Here is a 26336-nt window from a genome sequence, read left to right as displayed (position 1 = left end):
GGGTTGTTCAGCCTGGAGAAGGGAAGACTTTGAGGTGACCTTGTGGCCTTCCAATACCTGAAGGGGGCCTATGTGAGAGATGAGGACAGACTTTTTAGCAGGGTCTGCTGTGACAGAGCAAGGGGTAATGGTTTTAAACTAAAAGAGGGTAGATTTAGACTTGACGTAAGGACAAAATTTTTTCAATGAGGGTGGTGAAGCACTGGCACAGGTTGCCCAGAGAGGTGGTGGAAGCCCAATCCCTGAAGGCATTCAAGGTCAGGCTGGATGGGTCTCTGAGCAACCTTATCTAGTTGGAGATGTCCCTGCGCACTGCAGGGGGGTTGGACTAGATGACCTCTAAAGGTCCCTTCCAACCCAAATGATTCTATGATTCCATGTGTGATTACCATTAAAGACAATCTAGTCTGCATGTCTATTTTGCTTACTAAAGATACAGTGATCTTTAGATTTTTGAAAATAGAATTAAAAGATTGACTATTCCTGAAAACTAAATATATTGAAAGCTAATCTAAAATCAAAGTGTTATTCAGTATATGTACACAGTTAATGTTTTTCCCTGTACAGTGTAAACACCACTAGGAAAAAGCACTGATCATAGGTATGTTTCGGTATCCCTGTATGGCTTCTAATTCTGCCATTTTTTCCTTTTCTCTTTCAAGACCAAAAGTGTAAATATAAATGAATAATTAATATTCATTCATTCTGAAGGAATGTTTCCATCACATTAGTACTATCGTATTTGTGAAATAGTTGTGTTCATTGGTCAGATTTCTTTCTCTGACTGAGACAAAGCGCTATGGATCATATACTGACTACCAAATGAAGTCACAAATTGGGAACCAAAACTTCCCTGTTCTCAGGATTCATTATGCCACTTGTGTAATCATAAAGAAGTTAGAAAGTCACCTATGAAAAGTCACCTATGCCTACTGGAAAACAGCAATGAGTAGGTTGCATATTATGTTGCAATAACAGTTTTTAGAAATGTATTTTATTTATTATGTATATTTAATGTTTTTATTTATTATGTGTATTATATAACACAATCCCAGATACTTCAAAATTTTTGTTAATTCTGTGCAAATTGGATTGGGCCTCTGAAAAGAAATTTGCCTTTCCATTATTCAGAATCATTGAGTGAGGTCCGTACTTACAGCCATAAAAACAGGAGCCGGAGGGTGTAGTTCTACCTAAGAATCGCCTTTGATGCTGCTGTTACTGTTGTCTAGGAAGGGGGGTTGCAAATATACTAGATGGTGTAAAAAAAAGACAGTGACTCTAGGTGGAAAAAGCGTAAGGAAAATGGCAAGGATAGGTGAGCTTTGGATGCTAAAATGTCTTCATACAGCTCTGTACATAATTACATTTTGTATAACTGCATAATTTTCCATAAAACTCAGCAGCTCTTATTTAGTTTGCTCTACTTCACAAACATAAGTTGGAAAGTGAGTGGCTCTGCAGTAGTTCTGGAACAAGACCTGGGAGTTATGGAAGGTCACAACCTTGGTAGGGGTCAATGCCATCCTGTTGTTAAAAAGGCAAATGGCAAACTGGTTTGGATAAACAAGTGTATAATTTGCATCGTGTGCTCCTTTGGCTGTTCTCAACTGTTAGTGGCTAGACTTCATGTTGCAAACACTTTTTAGGAATTATGTGGACTTACTAGGAGAATTTCCAGGGAAGGAGAATGAGGGGAAAAAAACTCAAAACAAAGAAAGACTGTAGCAATTGAGAATATGTAAAGAAAAGAAGACTGAATGGTAATGTGCAAATGGCTACGTAAAGGAATGTAGTCTGTTGTCTGTGCCCCTTCTAAACAAGCCATGAAAGGCCCAAAAAGGCATTAGTAAAAAACTTTCTAAACCATTGGAATAGATTGCATGGGAGCTTGTGGAATTTTTATGACTGGGATGAATTAGGTATAAGTGATCCTGACTTAGGAAAATTATTTCATTGACCTTCCAAGGGCATTCCAGCACTGAAATGCAATTCTCTGACCATTGCTAGGGTTACTTGGTAAAAGTAATTATTTCTTGCAACAAGCGTATCTTTTTTTAATGCCAAAGAAAATAGACCTTGGAAATTCTTCAGCTGCCCTATTGCAATTAGGTATTATTCGTACATCTTCTCTTCTGTCAACATATACTCGAAATAAAACATTTCCAAAATCATCTGGTTTTGGACTTTTGCAACACAGTCAAATCACTAGGAATTTTGCTGTACCCTTGCAGATAAAATGCAAATGCCAAAAAATTCTATATTCACCGGTTGGAACTCACCTGGTAGAAAAACCTAATCCTAGTAAAATGTCCCAAGATGGTAACACATAGGATAACTTATTAGACTTTTTCATCCTAACTGCTCTATTTCTCTCATCTGTTTGGACATAAATACTGAATTGAATAGCAGTTTTTGCTTTGAAAAGCAAGAGGATTTAATGTTCAAGGAAGCCCCTGAAGTTTCTTTTAAACTCAGCCTTCTAACCTAACTGCTTCTCACGTCTTTTGTGTCTGTGGTCAAATGAATGTTTCTTTATACGTGGTAGTTTTAAAAGTCAATACAATCTAATTCCTGAGAGCCAGTGGCTGTTCAACCTAGTCCAAAGGGACAACAAACACATACAGAACTTTATAATCATGAGCTATAGTAGCTGACTTTGAAAAAGACGAAAGAGGAAGGAAACACAAGTCAATTTGACTTATGATCCTAGGGCCCGTGTTTCATGTTGCAAATTGTGGTGAATAAATAATAACCTTTGTAGTACGGGAAGCTAGTTATTAACTGCTTGCTTTAATCCATAAGATATCATTTATTATTTGTATGTATACCAGAGGGTTTAGGATGCAATCCAATTTTTTTGAAGAGATAAAGTCTCCGTGCTGTAACATTTCAAGTTCTAGTACACTTTTTGGGCAAGGAATGGTTTAATAAAACATTGAGAAAAAGAGAAGTAATTAGGTGAGCTTGTCTCTAGAGCCTGAGAAGGCGTATTCTCAATGGTTATCTCTGGCCAGGAGCTCTAGCTCTGCATAGAATTGGAGTCCGTCAAGAAACATTCAGTTAAATTAATCTTTTCAGAAAAATGTCTATGTCTCAAAATCATAACCTTGCATGGGAACAAAGCATTTTCTGGTAAATTTAGGCTGAGAAACCTGTCTTATGATGAAACATACAGACACAGGGAGGAAGAGAAAGCCATATACCCCCAAATACAGTTAATTCCCTACCTGGTTATGTTATGAAGAAAAGCATTGAAATGCATGTCTTTGTCCTTCAGAATTGAAGGGGAGTACTTGATACTTTACTATAGACCCTGCAGTCTCTAAGTCTAATCCTCTCATTTTATGAGAAACTAGCAGGCAACCTATCTGAAGCTAGAAGACTGTCTAATCAAGTGTAAAATTAGAATAAGGAATTTTAAGCATGAATTCAAAAATACCACGGTGTTGAGCACTGATCCAGCAAAACTCTTCAGTCAATGAGACTATTCTTGTGCGTACTTTTTTTTTTTTGTTAAGTGGTCTTCTCTTGGAAGTGCTTTGTGTATTGTGGATCCTTCCTCACATACCTCTAAGCTGCAGTTTGATTGGTTGTGATTGCTGAAGAAGTGTCTTTGGTGAGATTGAAGTCTTGCTAAGAGGGGGCTGGAAAGAGATTTGGTTTGATTCTGAGGAAGGAAGGTAGTATTACCTGCCAGTTTCTAACCCTGTTGTTAAAAGAGTTGACGTGTATTTAAGGCAGTGAAAAAATATCACTAAAGTTGAATATGGTAAATTTGCCTGACATCCAGAAGACATTATAATACATGGTGAAAAAAAGAATGGACCAAAAGTATAGTCACAAAATATATCGATTGCCACAGCTGTTTGTGTTTGATTCATGATGCATTTGTTGTAGCTCACCTGCCCCCATCTGGTAATCCGTCTCTGCCTGTCCCATTCCCCCCATTCCAAACCTTTAAGCAGCTTTCAGAGAGCTGCCGTAATTCAAAAATAAACACCCCCTTACAAAAATGCTGCTTTCCTCCTGTGTGTCTCCGAAAGCATTTTTTTTTTTTTTTTTCCTGCTACTGTGAGCAAAAAGAAAAAAAGCACATTTTTCACAGGGACAAATGCTGAAAGCAGGTATGTGCAGTCTGAACCATCCTCTGAGCTACAGTACGTGAGCTTCTGTGCCTGAACAAGGCTAGGACTCAGCACACCGGAACAGGCAAATGTATGAAAATGTTATTTGCATTTGACTGTCCAGCCTGCCTTTGAACATGAAGTCTTGCTAGCAGAGACTGTGTAGGTAGGCTTTACAGCATTACAGAGTTTCAGTGTCTTCTAAATAAAAGGGCAATAACCTGTAACATGTCATCTTCTTGTGATGTAAGCAGTAAATTGAGGTAAGTCTTCAGGAATGGAAGACGACTGAACTGAGCTGTATTCCTACAGTCAGACTTTCCTCCGCAGTAATATTCTAGATCGTGACTCAAAGCTAGTGGAAAGGCTCTGCCTGACATCAGTGGGTACTTATTTAATAAGTAGGTTGGACAAGTATTTACTCTTTGAAAAATCAGAAGTAGGAGTTACATTTTTTTAAGAAATTTTGCTTATTGCTTGATTTAACTGCGGACTTCAGAATTCAAACCTGTAGCCTTAGCTGGTTGACTTTGCACATTCGTAGTGAGTTAATTTGTTGGTAGTCTAGATAGCTTCAGCTATAAAATAAATATTAATAGTCATAGCTGTATTAAAGTTTCTTACTAGTTGTATGAACAATTTACACTAAATTAACATGACAGAAGGAAAAAAACCCCACCTTTTCAGCCCTTTAAATGAAAATGTTTGTTCTTCCACCAATAATGTTAATTGAATAAGTATTGTTTGTATTAAAAATATTTACATGAAACACAGCTGTTAAGGCTTTGAACTGAATACTAGAATGAAATTAGGAAACATTATTTGTTGAATCTGAATGCAGTACAAACTGCTGCAAGCAACAGTAACGTTCATCCACTGAAGTATAATCTAACTCTAACAGAGTGAAATTCGTGCTTGTGCAGATAGCTCCCACATGGCCCATGCCTCATTTAAATCCCTCTTAATCCCTATTTCGAGAATTCGAGTTGGATTTATGCAGTGCATAGTCCTTGTAATGACCCTCTGCCTATAGTGAACTTGGTTCTGTGCTGCCATTTTATTTATATTGCCACTTTAGGCTGCAGTATGTTTACCAAATTAACCCTATATCCTGGCATAAATTAATCTCAGGCTCTCTTTCAAAGTTGTGAATATTGCTACTTTTACCTTGTTCTTCTTCCTCTTGCGGCGGAATCGCAGAAGTTCTTTATGCTGCCTTGACACAAAGTTTACAGCTGCATACTCCAAAAGCGCAGAAAATACAAAGAGCAGACACACAGCCATCCAGATGTCAATCGCTTTGACATATGACACCTATGGAGGGAATAGAGCAGGAGGAGACTGCATATGGGAAAACCACAGATGTGAAGTTTGGTATTTCACGTCAGGAGGAAGTGCATTAATATCTCCACATCCCAATGCTACTTTTATCTAACAAAACTTAATGTGAAAGCTAGATAGTAAGAGGGACAACAATTCAATCTGTAAGCATTAAATATTATTTTTAAAAAGTAGTCTTTCGCAAAATGTATTTACTGTTTACGTCATTACCGGTTCCTTATAGTGCACTGTGTTTTTTATGACAAACCAAATAATCCACAAGAAGCACATGCTCTTCCTCTGTTTGTCCCACTGAGATCTGTGAATGATACAAAGGAACCAGAGAATAGCTTATAGTGGGACCGGTGGGAATTATTGTACTATAATGGATCTGATTTAAAGTTCCTGGAATAGAAATTATGTAGAAGAAGGGAAGATGGAGAACTCTGATATGTTCATTCTATGCTAATGGTAAATCAAACATACAGATTCCAATTAGTCCTGTAACTTTGATGCAGTGGAAGTACTGAAAATCAATTACAGGGTAGATGAACTCATGGCAATCCTTTATGGCCAAGCTCAGCTGCAGGACATAATTGGAACTAGGAGAGCAGGGCCTGTTTCCTCTCTGCAGATTTACAAGAGGTTTTTCATGTAAGCCAACACAGGCCTCGGAAGTGTGACGAAGAACATCTGCAGCTCTCTTTGGTAACCTCTTGCATTCTTACTTTTCTGAGTTTTTATAGCATTCCATTTTCTTATCTGTTGATGCTACATTTGGATGTATTCGGATCCATATATTTGAAGCGCAAAGCACGCTCGCCTGTCTTAGGGCTATCAGTTTTACTTGGGGGAAAAAATGTAATTAGTTAACCTACAAATACCATGTTAACACTAGTACAGAAGTAGATTTTGTGTACTTTTATTGTATACATTTTATTTCTATTAACTGCAAAGTCACATGAAGATGGTCAAGGAATAACCCTTAACATGAAAAAGAAAATCTTTAAAGCAATGACAAGTCAGAAAACTTAGTTATTCATAGAAATATACTTTAAGCTATATACATTTTATAGTGAACCATTCTTTATACAATTCTTTGGAGCTATTTAGCTTCACATTTTTCTACATTTTAATGTAAATGTGTTTGTAACTAGTGAGTTAATTCATAATGTAGGCAGGTTTTGAGAAAGAAATATTATTGAGAACAGGTTGGAATCTATGATCTTTAGAAATTCAGTCCTATCTGCTAGCATGTCATCAGATACTGGGATCTAGAAAAGGATGAGCTGGTCAATTGCTAAGCAGTATTCATGTAGTATGGAATAACATTGCTTTCATCACTTTCTGCGGTTTGTGGAATTTAGTAGATATGTGGTTGGCTAAATAGTTGAGATGGGAGAAATAGAATATACTTGATTGGTGACTCAAAAAACCCCTGAATATTTCAAAGTTATTTATCTCCTTTAGAAGATGCTTAAATGCTAATAATTAAAACATATATTGTAAGGTTGACCGAAGGTGTTTATTTGCCATGTAGCATTATGACTTTGTACTAATGTGGTACAAACGAAGTTCTGCCTACCTTTGGAAGAGATGCTCGTGAACCCGAGCTTTGTGTTGTCATGGTCAGTACAGTTGTTATGCCTAAAGCCACTCTAGCGGGAGCTGCATCCATGTTGATCCAAAACGACACCCAGGAGAGAATGACGATCAAGAGGCTCGGTATGTACATCTGGATGAGATAGTAACCCATCTGCCTCTCAAGGTGAAATCGGACTTCAATACACGTAAACTTTCCTTTTTATAACAAAGAAGAAATATTCAATAGAAGTAGAATGTTCTTTACTGCCAACATCTAGTGCACACTCTAAAGAATTTACACTCCGTCAAATATATTTGTTCTCTACTGAAAGATGAGTGTTATCTTTAGTGATTTTTAACATGCACGGTCCCCATTATAACAGGAGCATCTACTGGAAAGAAAGGGGACAGAAAACCTGAAAATTTAAGAATTCCATACCCTCTGAAACTCTTCTTTCCTTATAAAACCCAAAAAAATTCATTATGACATAGGAAGGTTCCTCTGTGTGATCACACTTGTTTTTCCACTTATTGTTTGGAAATACTGCTGTGTTCAAAAGCTTGCTCTCCCATTGTATAAAATGTCCTTTATCTTTTTGGTTCAGTATTAAGCTTAAATTTATTTTATTTTTTTAATCCAATGAATTTGGGAAAAATATAGTGAGATCAGTGTGGTCATTAGGTTATCGATAGGAGATTCTGCTAAATTTCTCCCTCTGTCCCCATTCAAACGGTTGCAGCTCCAAACTACAATGACCGAGATTCAAACAGAAATTGAGGACTTGAGCTTGAGCAATTTTAGGAAGCTAATTAAATTGCCTAATTTTTCCAGATACTCAAGCAACTTCCACTGATTTAACCAAACCAGAACAACAACAAAAAAATACATAGTTTGCTCATTGAAATGCCATAAACCAATTTATTTTCTATTATCCAGATTGTTTGTGGGTCTTTTTTGTTTGTGGTTTTGTTGTTTGTTTTTTTTGTTTGTGGCTTTGTTGTTTGTTGTTTTGTTGTGTTTTGTTTTTTTTTTTTTTCTTCCTGTAAACTGTATATTATTTCACAGACCTTGACCTGGTCTCATTAGATTTTCTAATTCTGCTCAATGCTTATGTTAATCATATATGAATGGTGCTGAAGGCAGTGCTGTTACTGTAAATAGTCAAACAGTTATCTGTGTCTATGTGAAACAGTTTCTCACAGCAAGAAATGGACATACCTCAGATTTCTTCCTTATTTGAGTGAAAGCATTTCCTAATTCTAAGTTTAACATGGAAAGCCATACAGTGGTTCATTTCTCAAGTGGTATGAAGTTTTTTTGGTTGTTTTCCAGTGGTTTTTGATAGGTATTTTTCTAATCCATTTTTATTTGCCAAAATGCCATTTTATAGCAAATCGTTCCACATTACTAGTGCTTTAATATTTACAATATTAACAAAATTTATGTAATGGTCTGATTTATGAGCTTATCCTATACTAATTTTATATATTGTGTATTATGCTGTGGCAATAGTGTTGGGCATACAGAAATGAGTTTCAGATAAAGTCAAACTGAAATGTTTTTATTCTAGGCATCTGAAGTGCTTGGAAATACCTTCTGAACTTCATTATTTTCATAATAGTTCTCTTAACAGGCCATTAGTTCTTTCTGTGGTGTCATAGTAAATGTCATTGTATGAAATTTTTATTCTGCTGAGGCACGAAAAAAAAAAAATATGTAAAAAGACGGTAGTTATGATGTTCCATTTTAAAATGACCTGATATATCTCAGGAGTTTTGTATCTGCCAGCTCAATTACTAGTTCCATTCCTAATTGCTGATGTTTTCTGAATCCTGTCTATACTCCTGAAATCTGTGTCCCAAATCCTGGCTCAACCATCTGCTGCCCCAGCTTCAAAACTGATTTCTGTTTCAATCAAGGGATGAATTCCTGGTTTAACAAAGCAAATGGGAATTTTGGTGTTTACTTCAGAAAAGGCTGGGATTTTCCCCTGCATTTCTTTTCCAGGATCTTCAAAGGGATGCCTACGTGATACATTCTTTTACTGAGCAGTTCAGTACACCCCGCATAACTCGAAGTTCTGCGCTGACTGGCCTTTGTCAGAATCATATTCTTACTTCAAACTGGTCCTTAACCAGATTTCTTTTTTGTGACATGTCTTCTGTTAATTCAGCGGTCTTGAACGGCAGCAGTCTCTCTCATACATGCCAGTAAGTCATGGTGGTAAGGAGTGACAGAAATGCCTCAACCAAATCTAGCTCTCTTGCAAAGCTGTTTTATTTGGCATCTCATCAGTAAGAATTACAGTTCAGCACGCAACATTTTCTCCTTATAGGGTTCTATATTCTTTCAAAACAAATTAAGGAGGAAAACTAAGGAGCATCAGAATGGGTAATATGTGCGTAACTGGAGTGTCAATAAACATTGGCTATTGCTTGTACATTGTGTTTGTGGGTTTTTTTTTTTTTTTTCTTCTCCAGAGAAAGGTGGGATAGGATACCTGAGTCTTTCCTGAGTACTCGAGTGGGCTTGAATTATTACAGAGCTCTTGGCACAAAGATAGTGTGGTCCTAAACAGGGAACAATAAATAATTTACTAGCTCTGATGTGGATTATTTTTATATAGTTGCAAATTTGCCAGGTTTGTCTGAACTAAAGAGAAAGAGAGGAATAGCTGTGGATGACAGAACCCTAACAAAATGAAAGAGATTCTGAATGAAAGAAGTGGAAGTGGAATATATTGTAACCACAGAAAAGGAGGAAAAAAAAGATGGGATTATGAAGAGGCAAGTACTAGGACTCAGTGATGTGTCAGAGGAATTATACTGAATGTTTTTTTTGCTTGGTTTTGTATTTTTGTAAACATCATTGACCAAAGTAAAACAAAACAAAACAAAAAACTCCACAAAGACAAAAAAAATAGAGAAAAAGAAAGTGAAGTGTGTCTCAAAGTGGAAAAATACCTTTGCTTAACTCCACAGAATGTGTGACTTAGACTCCTGCCTTTGTCTTAGGCCTGGTGAGTTTATGGACATGCCAGCCATATGTCCACTGCTTCCCAGTCAAGACCACAGTGTTCACCTGCTCTGTTCCAGTACAGCACTGGATCATTAATATGTGGCAACTCCCCAGGGAGATGGGCAGCTACCCAGTAGACACTTCTTTCTGTTGCTCCGCTGCTGACTCCTGGAGAGAGGCAGCGGTTGGAAATTAGTCCCAGCACTGCAGTGGTTGCTGGACTAAGTGTGGAAGAGGTGATGTGAGTTTCTGTCCTTCCTGGCCGAGATCAGAAACCCCTGCGTAAGTGTGGCTAATGAAACAGAATGGAAAAATGTCGTTTGCGCTAGCAGATGTGAGCTTTGGCTTGTGGCAGCACGCACAGGGCGTGCTGGTGTCTCCCAGCTGAAGCCGGCATCTGGCTGTGGGCCTCCTTTCTCTTCCTGTTTTCCGTTTCCAATTCAAAGCCAGTTTAGCCATGGTTTAATCTATTTGATTGGGTGCTTGAATAGATCAGAAGAGACATAGCCATGAAGTCATCTCAGCTGGGGAAGGAGATAAACAAGCAGCTAAGAGCATAGCTCTAATAATTCATTTGCAGTACTTGAAAGGTAAGCTCTAGTTCATTCTGACATGCACTGTAAATGTCATGGAGAATGGCTAGGCGGAGTGCGTAAAACCTCTGCGGTATGGTGGTTTTGCTGAGGTTGAGTAACAAATTAAGGCCTGATGCTAGTTTCAAACCATAGCTAAATATGGATATGCACACAGTCCATACAATGGACAGGTTTTTGTAATGCAAAAGAAGGAATAGCTATTGAGGGCTTCCTAAAGGATAAGCACTTTTTCCTGAAACAGAGGTAATATTCTTTGTGTTTGTAAATCTAGCCTAACCAGGGATTCAAGTGTGCTAAAGGCACCAAAAGCACTGCCTTGCTGAATGCTGTACCTATGCGTACAAGGTGAACGTACTGGTATATATACACATGATGGTGCATTTTTCTCTTACACATGTTCTTTGGTAACAATGTCAGATCTGCTGGGCTGGCATGACTTCCATGCAATGTCCACATTGAAACCAATATTGTAGTGGAAATATGTATATCCCAGTCAGTCTGATTTTTCTTTCCCCCAGAAAGTGTAAGTGGCTTTTCTTTGGAGTCAGTGTGTAGGCCGTATATTCTTTTTTTTTTATTTTTTGGTTGGTGCTGCTGTGGCCAACTGTGAGTAAGCAGAGAAGAGCAATTTGCAGTTTTCTGCTTTGGCACGCCTTCCCCCGGCACTCCCCCCGCCACACCCGCCTCTGAGGACGGCACAGGCCGTTTGAGCAGGCAGCAGTCTGTTTAGGTGATTAAAAGGAGTCCTTCTTTTCAGTTTCATCTGCCTCAAACTGCTCCAAAGGCCGTAGTTTGTAGAACTTAAATATATTTTGTCCCCTTTCAGCAACCCTTAAGATATGCCTTGTGGGAAGCTTTTCTTACTGTACCCTTACAATGTCATGGTCACATTTACAGTTCCCAGGAAGGGTGAGTAGCTGTTTCTGAAGCTACAGAAAGTTTTCATAATGGAGAATCACCTTAGGAAACTGAGCCAAGGAAATAGTGTGCCTGAGAAATAATTAATAAAGATAAGAGTAATAATATTTATTTCATCACTATGAAATTGAAAATTAAGACCAAAATAAAATATAAAATGAGTAAGTACAAACAAAAAAAAGGAACTAAGCATACAGAGATTCAACTGTTATTACATGCAGAATGGAGAGATAGCTGCTGAAGGTTCTGGTTCTTGATACTAATTTAGATACTATTAAGTCATAGTCTGGCTTTCCTTACAAGAAAAGCCATTGATAATGCTAATAGCTGATCTATTGTGAAATATTTTATGGCTGTGGAGGGGACTGTGACCTAAAGACTATATAGCTTAATGAAATTACATTGAACTACTAACTTAAAATAAGAGTGTTATACTTGCTGAATAAAGAATGATTCCAAGCTCAGCAAAATTGAACTAAACTAACTTAAGCAAATCTGAATAAATCTTTATGGAGCCTTGCGGAGTATGACTCTTAGGTCTGGGAAGCAGATATTTTATATTCTGATTTCAACACATCTGTCAATATGGACGTAGACTACTTCTGTTTAACAGCCAGCCCAAAGGCCAAAATATTGCTAGCTATGGAGATTTGCTAACAGAGTCCTGGGGTACTTGAACCATGATGATGGTCCTCTCCTCTAGCACTGCATTTTCCCCCTTGAAAAACAGCTAGAGACACAGGTTTAACATGAAATTGAGTACTGAGAGACTCTAGGAAAGAAGAAAGGGAAAGTGAGACTTCTTCAGTGGCTAGAATATGCTGAGCCTAAATGGCTGACTTAGATTTATATCCCTCAATATAATACAGCGCTTCTCCCATTTGTCTGTCTCCTGGAAATCCCTTTCTTGAGCAGCTCAATTCTTCTACTCCCCATAAAGATCCTAAGCATTCAAGCTCAATCTGAACTTGAAAATTGTGTTAGAGTGTTTATTTGTAGGTGCTGTTCCAAACCTCTGCAGTGTTTGTAATTTTTAGACTTGTAAAAATCACAGTGCCTCATTTCATGTGGAAAAGATATAACATATTGAAAAGGCCAGCTGAGACAGTTTTCTGTATAGCGAGAAAAGTAAAGACAGCCCTCTCTTCTAAAAGCAAAAGTTAAAGACTCTTCTTCTAAGACAAAACAAAGTGGACTCAAGAAACCGATTTGGTATGGATTGATGCAATGTGGCTACTGCACTTTATGGCTTTGGCTGTTTTCTAAGGTTTAATACCTTGGACTCCCAGGTTCTCACTAAATAGTTGCCCTGCAATGTTTTGAGTATTCTTGTCTACTCTCTGTACCTTTTGTATGAAGGAAAAAAGGATCAATATTTACTCAAAACAAATGTCTATTGCAGGACAGCACACACTGAGAATAGTTCATGAGAAAGATGTATAAAATGTGACCTAACTGCAGGCCATCACAGACCTCCCCTTTGCTGTATTTTTCCAGCCCTTCCTTAATGCTGGTTCTGGCACTCATCTCTGCCTGCGTTGGGACATGTGAGCGTGCTAGGTAGTAGAAAGCCAGTCCTTTATGTACGTGTGTGTTAGAGCCCCAGACGGATGAAGCTTTGATCAGTATTGTCCTGAAACCAAATCATTCATCATGTAATTAATCAAGGCTTTTGTTAGGCGCCCTGTGTACGTGAGAGCTAATGTTTCAGGTTCTCTAATACATAGGATGGAGTCCCCCTGGCAAAGGTTGCTGTTGTCTTTAGTGAGAGTGAGGGTGTTGGCTCCAAGCGTCCTCAGACAAACTGGATTAATGAAAACAAGCCCCAAAACCCCAAATAGAAAGCTTTTTGTTTTTAAAGTTATTAAAGTTGAAAGAAATTTTCCGAGGACAATTTTATGTTCTAACTGAAATAACTGTTTGGCTGAAAACAGACAGTCTCAGAAGGAAATAAAACTGGATTGCTGTAAGAGGGATGACGTAGACCACCAGCGCTTTCCTTCTGCCTTTTGTTATGTGCTTGCTTTTGCTGTGTGTCTGCTAAAATAAGACCACAATTAACCTCTCTTGGCAACAAAGTACAGTGTGTTATGTATCACGCTGCAATCATAATGGCAGATGATTTTCACAGGGAGCATGAAGAAAGAGAATGAAATACATAAACTGACTTTTCCATGAGGCAGTAGTGCTCCTTTTACTTTCTCTCCTGTTTGAGGCATTATTGGAATCACTACTAGGCAAGCAGTCTAGTGGAGTTTACCTTTTTATTCCTCCCAGAATGTTACACTGTCATTTGAGAGGCATTCTGCTTTACTTATTACTGAAATACAGTTAAATGTTTTCTGTCCTTTTGCCTTCCCATGATAAAATTTCTTAAATAAACAAGACACTCCATAAATTATGTGTGTGTGCAAAGCTGGTTATTTGAAGAGAGTGTATCTACAAAATTGATTACATATAAGTAAAGTTACCTGAAATTATTTTCATACCTGTCTAAGAAGGAGACAGGGTAATAAAAAAGCACTTGGTAAGTACAGTCTCCAGACACTTTTTGCGATTTGCACTGAGATATAAATTGCAATTTGAGTATATTTTGTTGATAAAAACCGCTTATAAAAGTACTTGCCTTTTGCTCATCATAAGACATTCAAGCTGTATCTATGATCCTCCAGCCTGACTAGAAATGATGGTTTTCGAGCCTCTGGCATACAAAACTAGATGAGTTCTCATATATATGGCTGGTGTCTATGTATCTAAAGCCAAGATTCACAAAACAACTGAAGGAATGTACCACCATTCAGTTTTTCTTTCTAGTCACAGCTTGCGGAGATCAGTGACATACTGGGGGACAGCAGTGCTGGCACTGTCACCTGCCATTGACTACCTAAGCTCTCAGTTGGGAAGGAAGTGACTGGACAGAGCTTGTTTGGAAACAAATGCGGGGGCAGAGGGTAAACTTAACAGTGATGTGAGACTGATACGCCTGCAGTAAAAGGAAGTTGAAAATAGATGCGGGAAAGAGCAACTGATTTTTTTTTTCCAGCTTGAGGAATTTGCGCTTGTGATCCCACCTCTCTCAGAATGGACCAAGCTGCCATTCGGAGGGATCTCCCTCAGCCAGAGGACCCACTGCAGCATCGTGGCGGTCAGCAAAGACCAGCGCTCAGTTCTGCGATGAGGACGGGGTGACCCCGTGCACTGGTACAGGCTTGGGGATGGACTGTGTAGGTGGCAGTTCTACAGGAAAGGCCTGGGAGCCTGGCAGATCTCGAGCTGAACAGAAGTCACCAGAACAGGTATGGAATTGAACAGAAGTCTTGTGATGCGACAGACTAGTCACTGCTGCACTGTGTTAGCAGGGGCAGAGAGGGGAGATGTGGAAATGAAGGAGAATCTGATAGCAACATAAATAGGATGTAATGTCTCTACTTCTGGGAGAGCTGATGAATTTTCATTCAATGAATCTTTAAGGCAGAATGTTTAAATTTTGGTCCGTGCCGGGGTGACAATTGAGGTCTCTTCTCTTGCAGAGAAAAACACCCTGTTGGAGTTGGGCATTGTTGTTTTCTGTGTCTAGGGATGGTCACGTCCTCAGCCTGTCATAGCCCCTGTTTGTTTTTCAAAGTGTTTATAATGTCTCCTTTTTCAGTGAAGGAATGAGCAGCTTCAGAGATTTCACACCCATAGAATACTTCCTGGATAAAAAGTACAAACTTCCTTTTCTGAGAAGTGGTCTATGAACAAACCCCGAGGGGTTAAAAAGCCATGGCTTAAAAATCACTGCTATACTCTCAAACAGAGTGGTCTAGGTGTTTGTCAAAATAAGTAGGAGTTGCAGTTCTTGTTGGTAGAGTCAAGCATCGAAGCTACGTCTCCTTTATTCGCCATTGCATTGGCAGCAAAATGGCCCAGTTATAAGGCGTTAAGTCAGCTGAAGGTAGGACCTAGAAGGGCACAGTCTGCAGGTTGTTAAGCAACTTTTTTGACCTTAAGGGGCAACCAAAAGGATCACGAGAAAAGATTGTGTTTGGGAGGTATGTATTAGGAGGTCAGATGGGGAATGTGGAGTTAAGGAAGCCGGCTGTTCATCGAGATTGCGGATTTAGGGATACAGAGTTATCAGGAATGGTCACATACAGAACCCATCAGTTTGGTCAGTGTAGGAACCCTAGCTCCGCTGTTTCCAGGGCCGCTACATCCAACACTTTGAGCCAAAACCTATCAATAAACATAAGACAGTTCTGAGCAGCACCCTTCAAGTGCAGGTGTACTGCGTTATCCATGGTGCAGGAATAAAGCCGAGATTCAGAGTATTTCCGTTTGTGCCTGTTAGCCAATGCTAGTATGCATAAATTCATGCTATTGTGTTGGGCTTTTTGCAGCCATGATTGAAATTTCCTGTGATTGAAATTAAAATTGGGTGTTGCATAAAAGCCCAGGGAAGCAATGCATGTCACATAGGAAGTGAATGAGGGTGCGGTAAAGCAAGACCAGTCCTGTAATGTGGATGGTTCACATGTTGTGATTTTTCTGGTTATGATGCTACTTCACTTCCCAAATCTGTCACTGCGGATATGCCAGTGGATGCAAAACATGAAAATGATGAGCAATGTTGTTGTGTCCCTTCAGAACGCAAGACTTGATGAGCCATTATGCTGGCCTGTTGCTGAAACTGTTATATCCCTATATTTAGAAGCAGTCTATTTTTCAAGCTGTGGTTACAGTGATCCATTTTCAATTGGGCATGAAACACTGATGAGTCGCCACATACCGTCCTGAAGCTTCATGTTAATTTGTTTCACAGGGAGAATTTTTTATTTTTTTTTTTTCCTGTTTTATGGGATGTCTCAGAAGTGCTTTCCATCCTGTGTTGTAACTAAGCTTAAATTGAAAACTCTTCTTTGGTCACTTATTGCGTACCATCTGCAGTTGCTTAGGATTCTTTTAAGAATTCATTTTATCTCATCTGTTCTAGGCCAGGAAAATAGGCTTCATTTCTCATTTTGAAAAATGTGGTGGGTTTTTTTTTTTGTTGTTGTTGTTTGCTTCTTGTGGAGTATCCTAAAAGGGTATCTGTCTACAGTATCTCACTGCAGGAGCCTTAAGAAAGCACATTACTGGTCACATATCCAAGTGATATAATGGAGGAAAAGAAACTCTAGTTGTTGTCTTTTAGTATAGTGTTTAGCGGTTTTGTAGCCTACACATGGTAGTTAATAGTACTGGTTGTAACAGAGAAATAAAAGGCACTCCCACCCTCCTAGAAACCAAACCAAACCAAACTTCTCCAATTTGATTACATTAACTTCATACTGAAGACCTGAATAAAAAAAAATAAATACTCTGGAGAAAACACTGTTATACTGAAGAGGAGAATGTGACAATAAATGTAGTCCTACAGGAGTAAGGCTATTTTTTCTGTCTGGCTTGCCATGCCAAGATTGTTGTAGATGTGTACCTGTAATTTTGGTGCTGTACCCCAGTGCAGATGGCTCTGGTGAAGACATACCTTTCTGCCCATAGCCGGTGCCCTTCAGCAGGGCGTTTTTCCCCCTGCCCGTCACAGGCAGGTCCCACAGCTGCGCAATTGTCCTCTCGTTTGCTGAGGTCTTTTAAAGTCTCCATCCTAAAGTGTACGGTGGATGCCTGCATCCAGGCTCCCAAGTTTTCTGTGTTAGTAAATGGCTTGACTTTTTATGGACAAATTAAACAGCCCAATTTATTTTTTTTATTTTTTTTTTTTTTTTAGTAGAGGCCCAGACTTCAGCCTTTTTTTTTTTTTTTTTCAGAGTTGTGGGCTGCACTCACATGTTTATAGCACCTGTTTGGCCACAGAAATGCAGTTTGACCAAAGCAATACAGAAATATAACAGACTAATCATTGACCATGCTGTCTTCTAGTTAGAACAATAAACCCCTTCTCCGCCTAAATGCGACGACAGTTCACGGGGATCACCGTGCTTGTCTTGTAGGCACATTTTGAGAGTCGTGAGACCTCACGTGCAGTTAATAACATCTGTTGCTTCTGCTTCTCAGCTCAGTTCAGGGCCACAGGGAAAAAGACAGTAGACACAAAGTTGACCCCATGCAACCTAGTGTGTTATGCCTAGGCCTAGCATGTTTTTCTATTTCTGCTTGGAAGAAAATGAATACCAACTTAAATAGGCTTGAAACATAGGTAATGAAGAAAAAGGTAGTGGCTCAAAAATACTGAAAAAATGAAGTTTCAGTCAAAATCAAAAGGTCTAAACTATGATGATTGTAGTGAAAATTCTGACACAAATGAGTAAGAGTACAATTCAGCTTTGGATGAGATGTTGGGAGAGATGTTTAGAAATCACCACAAATTCTGACACCTTAAAACAGGCTTCCATTCAATATCAAATTAAGTACCACAGCAATGTTTTAATTCCTTAATTAGAAATTTTTGATACATCATATTGTCCAAATGAACTTTGGAAAAATGAGGAGAATACTTTCTACCACAAACTCTTACTTGTTAATGACACTATACCAAACAGGTTATAGAAGTACAGTTACAGGCACATGTTAAAATGGCACAAAAGCGGGAGAGTTCTAAAAAGGAAGAAGAGATTGCCTCTGTCTCAAAGGAGACAGAGAAAAATAATGAAAATAAGATTTTCTTCTTTGTCATAAGGATTAGGGTAAAAGAAGAGAGGAATAATACGAATTTCATTGTTACCATTAACAAAGGGATGTTTGAGTGAAAAAATTACCCTGCTATAGGATATATATCTCCATTTTTGGGAAGGTTTTTAAGGATTAGCCAGATATTAGTATTTGTACAGTAAAAGTGCATGTTATGTATTTCCAGTTTATTTTAGGGAAGACTTCAAAATGTCTCCATCAATATCTCCTCCCTCTAAATGGAAATTATTAGAGAACCTTTCCCTCCCTTAGGGCACCATGGCAGCTGTGATAAAACTCAGTGTTGAAAAGCACTCTTCCTTAATTTTGATTGCAACAGAACATCCCTTATGAACGCCACCTATTTTAATTTTCTTCCCTCTGCCATTTCGGCAGAATCCAAATGAATCATTCTAATCTTAAATTTCAAGATGTGTTTAATCTAGAATCATACTGGAGAGCAGAAATTAAAAAGATATGGTTTAGAATGAAAGAGTTCTAGCTTTTTTCCCCATGAGAAGATGGTTATGCATTCTTAGCCTTTGCTACATGTTTTTTGAGGATTATTATGCTTGCAATTTTCCAGTTATTGAGATAATTTTTATACAGTTAAAATAACTATATTATTAATGTTAAACCCTCCCTTTTTCAAATAATCCTGGAGATGATGAGCTGAACATCACCATTCTACAAAGGCTTCAACTCAGAAAGGCCATGTCTAGTTTGGACACCTGGCCATTGTACGCTACAGATGCTTTCAGCTTGTTTGCATGGGCCCTTGCTGTATGAACAAGGGCAGGGATAGCTGGCTTGGCTGCCCTGTGTCCCAGGGTAGATGTGGTCGTGACACCCGCTGTAAAAATAAAACTCCTGACTCAATTGCTTCTGAATTATTTCAACTATGTATTTTCTTAAGTTTACTGAAATAGAAGTTTGATCAGCCTTCAGGTAGTTTTGTTTCGTTGTGTCAGTTATTTAAGACTGCATTATCCCGCACAATGCACCTCTAAGTTTTAATCTTCTTGTGAGTTCAGTGAGAATATTTAAAAAAACCCCACAACTCTCCAAAATAACAATAAATGTTAAAAGTCTTTCCAGTTTTAATCACTAATATGCTTGCCTACCTGTATTGTAATGCTTGGTGCAGTAACATAAATCCTTTTCTTCTTTCAACAGAAACTGTGGCAGAGTGAGACCTTCTGCTACTTGAACTGCTCCCTTTTCTTGCCATTCAAAAATGAGATCATTCATTGTGTATCCAACTAAAAAAAAAAAACACAAAACAAAAAACCAAAAAACACAACAAGAAAACAACAAAAAAAAAAACCCCAAACCGCAAATAAAGTCCAAGTCAGCTGCAAACGTTGAAAAGCAGGGACATACCAAATAGTGATGACTTAAGTAAATGCCGTAAAAAGGAGGTAATACAGGGAGGTCTGCTTGTACTGTTAATCGCAAAGTATTATCTGCCATTCTGTACCATACTGAACTAGGAAAAAACAGCCAGTCTTATGCATCCTTTGTGAAATCTTAATAATCAGGGAGTCTGTTAATGGAATTAAGAAAGCATCAAAATGAGCTAAACATCCAGTTCTCTCAAGTGCTTGGGAAAATCTTACCCTCCCAAACCCGTGAAGGTTAAAATAGGCCCTTCGCACTCAGATCTCTTTCTCCTTTTGAGGTGAAATGGTGTCAAAGCTATGTTTATGGATTTATGTCAATTCGAATTGTTAGGTGCAAATTCTTCAAAGAGAACAAAGAATGAAAATTTCTGCAGGAGCGAGGTATTAGTTGAACTGAAAAAAATACTTTTCTCTGAAACTGGTACAAAACAAGGGAAAGCAGTTGATTGTAATCTTCACGTATTAGCTGACTGTGATGTAATTATGATCTTAAAAGGCATTCATGTTTAATATTCAGTTCCCTGCACTTATCCGTACCTCATGCATGTGTGTATAAGATTAAATAAAACAGCAAAAGCCGTAGCAGAAGTACTAGTCAAGGGCCAGACTTTGTAAAGGGCAAGTACTTTTTCCTTCAATTTCCCTCTCTCAGCTGAGTATTTGCATGGGTTTTCATTGGGGAAAATCGCTCTACTTCCTCTGAATACGTGATATATTAACTTTCCACAGTGTATCCCTGGCATTTTATTCTAATTTTTTTCTGAATAAATTTTATCTGATTTTGACAGCTGGAAAAAAAAAAGCTTCCTATTCTCATTCAGGTTTCATTAAGACTTTCTCAGAATCTAATAGATTTGGATAAAGTGAGATTTTAAGATTGAAATCTAAAACTAAATAGCTTCTATTGTTGTAATAGTTTGAATGACAAGGGTATGCTTGAGCCGCGTATAATAGCTTGAACAAGAAAAAGGGAATAATTTTAAAATCTAAATTATATAGCTTTCATTCACCTATTTTGCTTCTTTGCATTATTTCCTTTCTGCTTTAGTCCAATGCTAATGGGCTGTTGAGGATAACCTACTGATAACTAGAAATATCTTTTAACCTTTCAGTAACAAATTACTGTTCAAAGTATGTTGTTTAGAACTCTCTAACAGTAACTGTCTGTCTGCAAATACTGAAATTTTGAGTTCCAGTGAAGGAAATAACCTCCTTGGTATGTGGCATAAATCTTTCCCCTGTTATATTCAGTGACTTCATTACTCTTTGAATACATCTATAAATGCTATTCAGTGATAATGCCCTAATATGCTGACCTCAAATCTGAGACACACTTCATCCTTTCTGATCTGTCCGTGTTGCATGCACCTATAAGCTAAGAACTGGTGTTTCTAAATTCAAAACTGTTTTCAACACCTCTCCTTGCTTCTAGATCCTTGATGTTTCTTTTGGGGAGTACCTTTATACAAGGTATTCACAGGTACTCAGGCTGACTGTTGGTTTACTTTGGTATTTTGTTGGGGCTGGATGAATATGCTAAAAATGGAGACCATATCCTTTTAAATAAGTATTTAATTAAGATCAGACATTACTTAGGTCATTACAAGCATGTATTAACTGTGCAACGAAACATACTATTTTTTTGTCTTATTGAGTGCTTGACATTCCGTAAACACAATCTTAAAATTCACTATTAAATGTCATAAACTATGAAAAATTGGAAGTATAGCTCTTACCAAACTTTGCATGATTTCAGATAAAAAACAGTTGTGTGTAAAGCAGATTATCATTTGAAGCATGTAGATTATGGCCAGAAGTGATATCCCCTGAGTAAAACTCATGGAACTGACAGGAAACAACTGCTATGTCAAAATGTATTTCACTAAATCAGATTCATTCATCTCTAATAACATGCTTTTAATTTTGGTTATCTACCCTGCCCACTAATTCTTCTATAGTGCAATCTATTAAAAATAATAGCAGTGTATGCAAAACGCTGTAGTAATTAATTTTTATTATGTTCACATTTGGAATACCCAAATATAGCTTTAGCATGCTGTACTGTAACTTCAGTTTTTGTAAATCAAGATCATAGTTATAAAGTAAATGTGTCTTAAAATACAGAGGAGCTTAATGGAGATGTGAGTTTGTTACACCAAAGAAATTTTAAATAGTATAATATATATCATATTTCCATTGTTAAATTAAATCTGTTTAATTTATGGCCCTTTATTAAATGTGAAATACATGGCCCAAACAAATGTGCCCATTGAACTGGGGAAATCTAAAATCTTGTAACAGTCCAGTAATTGGGGAAGTGAGAAAACATAAATTATTTAAGCATATTGAACTATTTGATAACACAAATTTGTCTCTGAATTTTCTTTAGTGAGCAGTGTTAACAAGGACAGGTATTCTTGATTTTCCAGCTGAAAATAATTTTTGCTACAGTTGCAAATAACCTGACAATCCCTTTCTCTTTTCCAACTACTGCATCGTTCTTCCCTCTTGGCATGGAGAAAAGGAAGAAAGCCTACAGCGGAAAGTATTTAGTCACCAGCAGAAATAAAGCAGAATCAGAGAATTTGCAAGTACAAACCACAGCCCATGTCCTAGACCCATCCCAGAATACTCTATGCACAAAAGGGCTAAACCCCACGTTGTTCTGTGTTAGAAATTTTTCAGGAGGAATGGCAATACTAATTGAGCTGAGCTTCCTTAATATCTCAAAAAAAGGAAAATGTGTTTGGTTTTAAATTAATTTTATGAAGAAGACCTGCTGAATAGCAGAGTGCCTAACACTTGGAATGCTCATGGCAGTGTGTGCACCATGCGTAAGAGGAAAAAGGCATTTCTATAGAAATGACTAACAAACTCAGTGGTTACCATACTGTAGTGTATATACTATTACAGTTTAAGTGTATGGTGATATATATGCAATGAGCCTAAAAATCAGTCCTCTAGCACCTTAATTTTGGGAGCTCTGCCAATTAATGCAATTAGTGCCCCTTATCGAGGTGCCTGGGCTCCCAGTAGGAGAAGACATCAGGGCAGACTTTGAAATTACCTTACAGGTTGATCTCGGCACCAGAGCAGAGACTCCTGAGCCTGGTACGGGCAAGGCAAGGGGCGCTGGGTGCCGTCGGCGGGGCCGGGGGCTAAGCCCGCAGCAAGTAGCAGAAGTGTAGGGAGCTTTGGTCAGGGAAATTGTGAAGCCTGAAGGGCACAGTGTTATTTTCTTAGCTTTAGGATCCTAGAATGGCCAGTCATTGAAGTTTACAGCATTAGAATTATGTGGATAACTTTAAAATTCTGATACCACTGCCTGAGTTCAGCGGGACTATACAGACCTTTCATGCGTATGTGTTCGCAGTACTAAAGCCTACATCTACAAAATGGAAATCATTAGATGCTACACTCGTACAGGTCATACACTCGTCCATTCACCACTGAACTGAGTTTTACAGGAATAAAAATGGAAGAAAGTGAATTATTTCATTGTCTGTATAAGACTAGCAACAGATTAGCTGAGAAAAGGCAGATTAAGAGGAGTAATGGTGCTTTCTTTACTCCAGGTTTGTGCGGAACCAGTCAGGCTAAGTGATCAAGCTCAGAATTAAAGCTGAGTGTTTCTGAGACACAATTGCAATGAGAAATAATAGATCTGAATGCAGTAGTACCCAAACAGTAAAACTCAAGAAGACAGATCTATTTGTGTGGTCTCTTACATTTTTGCTTTGGTATTCTTGAATAATGGGACTTGAATAATAGCAGAAAGGGCTACTTTGTTGGGTAGATACATGCAGAAACAGTTCAAACAGAGTATCTTAGGAATGGATTATTCTGCCAATTGATAAATATATTACAGATTCAATCCAGTGCATTATTTTTTTCATGAAACAATCAGGAGGCATGATAATTAAAATAAGGCAAAACCATCTTAAACTAAATTCTGGAAATACTAAATTTGAAGTCCACCTGATCTTTTGGTTCCTACTTGGCTGCTTGTGTTACCGGATTAATAAATGCGCATTATCTTCAAAGCTATTTAAAAAAAAAAAATCATTCAGTAACGTAACTTTAGATAAAAGTCTAAATGCCTGTTGCTGACATTGGTTTGCTTTCAAAGATTAGACGCACACTGTGTATATTTTCCAAACGGCTTGCATGATAAAATACCTGAGGAGCTGTATTCCATTACAGGGTTATCACTGTGTAAATGGAGCAGTAAAGAATGGTTATACGATCACGTTACCTTCTCAGCAAACTGTGGGCTTGAAATGTGAAGACTTTATTCTGAACAGATGTGTGGTTACCAGTACAGCACCAGCACTATATGTGTTATTACTGTTAAATATGTTCTGCGTCTTGTAGGAATAGCACTGAAATATGTAGGAGTTACAAAGAACATTTCTCTTTAGGGATTCTAAGGGATAAGGAAGGTACGGGCATCTTTATTGTGCTGTTAGGCCCATAAATACTGAATCCACAGAAAATAGCTGGCAGAAGAGTTGGCAAAATCTAGGACCCTGAATTTGAGGAAATAGAGGAACCAACTCACAGCAATGTTATGGAATGAGGAATCGTACCCCTTGCGGTTTTTCAAGTTCAGATTCACACCCGTAGAAGCCCTATCTCCCCAATGATACCTGTTTCTAGATTCTCCTTACATTTGCTATGCCACAGAAGCCACGCCAAATGTTAATGCGGTGATGAGTTTTGCAGTTTGTTTATATTTTTTTAGATTTGCAAAAATAGCAAAGACAATACTTAATCGCATTTCCTATGCCTCTAATGTTTCTATCAGGAGGGCACTGTGTTTTGTCTAGGGAAATAATTTCAGTGGCCTTCTACTCAAGTCTAAGAGTACAGAAAGAGATGACCCAAAGCCAAATCAGAAGAATGCTTTTATTAACTACATATAACTTTAAATGTTTCTTAACTCTGCTTATAGATGTATGGAGCTTATTCTGTGGTAGACTTATGTGCTTAGCTCTTGAATCCTGACTTCTTCTTGGGATAAGACTTGACCGTAAGATGTTTTCTCTGTGCCTTGCTTTCATTGTATTCTGCTTTCCATAGGAAATGTGGTGTGCATGCCTGAAGGGAGTCCCAGTCTATGCGTCTGGAAGAAAAAACTGTGAATCTATTTCTGATCACACCTGTCTTTCAGGGTAAACTTTTGCTGCATAGTGGTTATTCCTGTTCTTTGTAAATTCTTGCTGTTCAGTCTTAGTATATTCTCTCTCTTGCTGCTACTTTGTGAGCAGAACATCTCTTGTTCTTACTTGTTTGCATTTACTGCAGTCTAATGCGATACTCAGCCTCTCAGTAAAAAGGAGTTTTTCTTTTATGACTATGAAATGGTTTCGGTGACTATTATAAATTGCTACCAGATATTTTTATTACCAGTGACTGGGAAATACAGTGTTATGGGGGGAAGTCCTAGTGGCTACATTTTAGTGTTGAAAAAAGGACAGTCAGTCACTGGCCTAGTTAGTATATGAGGGCACAGCTCACTTTTTCATTGCTGCTGGAAAAAGTGACCCTTTTATACTACAGAAATAGCTGAATGCAATGGAGGTGATCATCTAGTATAGCGGTCTGCAGGACCAGGCCCACCTAAACTAAATCAGGTGGATTAGTAAGGACTTCTGGAACGGAAACGCAGTGTGCTCAGGTCTGGGTTTGCAGGGCATAAATGCATGAGGGTTGCGAAAGGAAGCAGAGATGCCGAATTATGTGTGTTACGGGATGCAAACCAGCCACTGTGGCTGAAGTAGAGTGCAGTTCACAGTGTATTTGTTACTGTCTGGCTACCGTCCAGGTGTTTGCTCTTACTTAATTCTATAAAGATACTACTAATCACACAAAATCTAAGTGGTGTCATCACAGAACTGAAAAGAAAGGACAGAAAAAACCACATTGTTATGTTGAACAGCAGTGTTCAGAAGTCACAGGACTGGTTAGGTTCCATTAATACTGTCTCTGTTAACCCCAAGTCTAAGGTCTTGCACATCTGTAATGCAAAAGCAGACAAGAAATTGTTGGTAATTATATGACAAGGCTATCATCCCAGGAGGAGAAGGTTGCCAGAGGAAGTATTTATTGGGGAAAACCCAAGCTCTGTGTGTATGCGTGGCACTGTGGACTCTCAGCATACGGCTCTCTTTAAAGAGACAACTCATTTTTAGGAGCCTGAAGTCATTCCAGGTTAATTAGCTAGTGAAGCATGTACTGGCCGACGGAGACCTCTGCCTGAGATGAAGAACTGGCACACTAAGTAGAATTTAAAAATAACTGGCAGTGTAGAGGGCCTGAAACAAATGGGAAAGTTGGATTTGACCTGCAGAAATTTTTCTTTAGAAAATGGTCTGTCACAGAGCTAGTGATAAGTGTGGAAAAAATGGAAGTGAAACTCTGTGTGGTCACACTTATGAAGGTAGGAGGTGGAAAAGATAAGGCACTGGGTGAGGATTGGTTGTCAGGACTTGTGCCTGGCAACGTAGATCCAGGGTTTTGAATATCTGGACATCAAATAAAATGAAACTGTAGTGACAGTCTATTTAATTGGCCTAATCTATACAAAACTCTTTGGCAGAAGGTGGAAAAGACAGGCTAGCCTTTAGATAGCACTGAAAATTGTCTATCTAGGGTGAAAATTTGCAGCACGTTCAATTACAGGTTTCACGAAAAACTGCAGGAAAAAAGAATGTGATCC

General features: G+C 38.3%; 1 protein-coding gene across 1 annotated transcript in view; it reads right to left on the bottom strand.

Annotated features, from left to right (window-relative positions):
• Nucleotides 1-5294: 5294 nt before the first annotated feature.
• The window catches only part of LOC104164925 (glycine receptor subunit alpha-3-like), a gene marked incomplete at its 3' end in the record, with an annotated part of 33856 nt that continues 12814 nt past the window's right edge, over nt 5295-26336 (bottom strand). Inside the window, exons 4-6 of the mRNA XM_009704414.1 lie at nt 19337-19474; nt 7033-7247; nt 5295-5441 (exon numbers count right to left, since the gene is read on the bottom strand). Of these exons, the coding sequence (XP_009702716.1) occupies nt 5295-5441; nt 7033-7247; nt 19337-19474 (500 nt within the window). The remainder of the gene's footprint in view (nt 5442-7032; nt 7248-19336; nt 19475-26336) is intronic.

The sequence above is a fragment of the Cariama cristata genome, unplaced genomic scaffold (assembly GCF_000690535.1).
Source record: "Cariama cristata isolate BGI_N322 unplaced genomic scaffold, ASM69053v1 scaffold470, whole genome shotgun sequence".
NCBI classification, from domain to species: Eukaryota; Metazoa; Chordata; class Aves; order Cariamiformes; family Cariamidae; genus Cariama; species Cariama cristata.
Note: the sequence above shows the minus strand (reverse complement) of the source record. Positions and strands in the feature narration are given on the sequence as shown.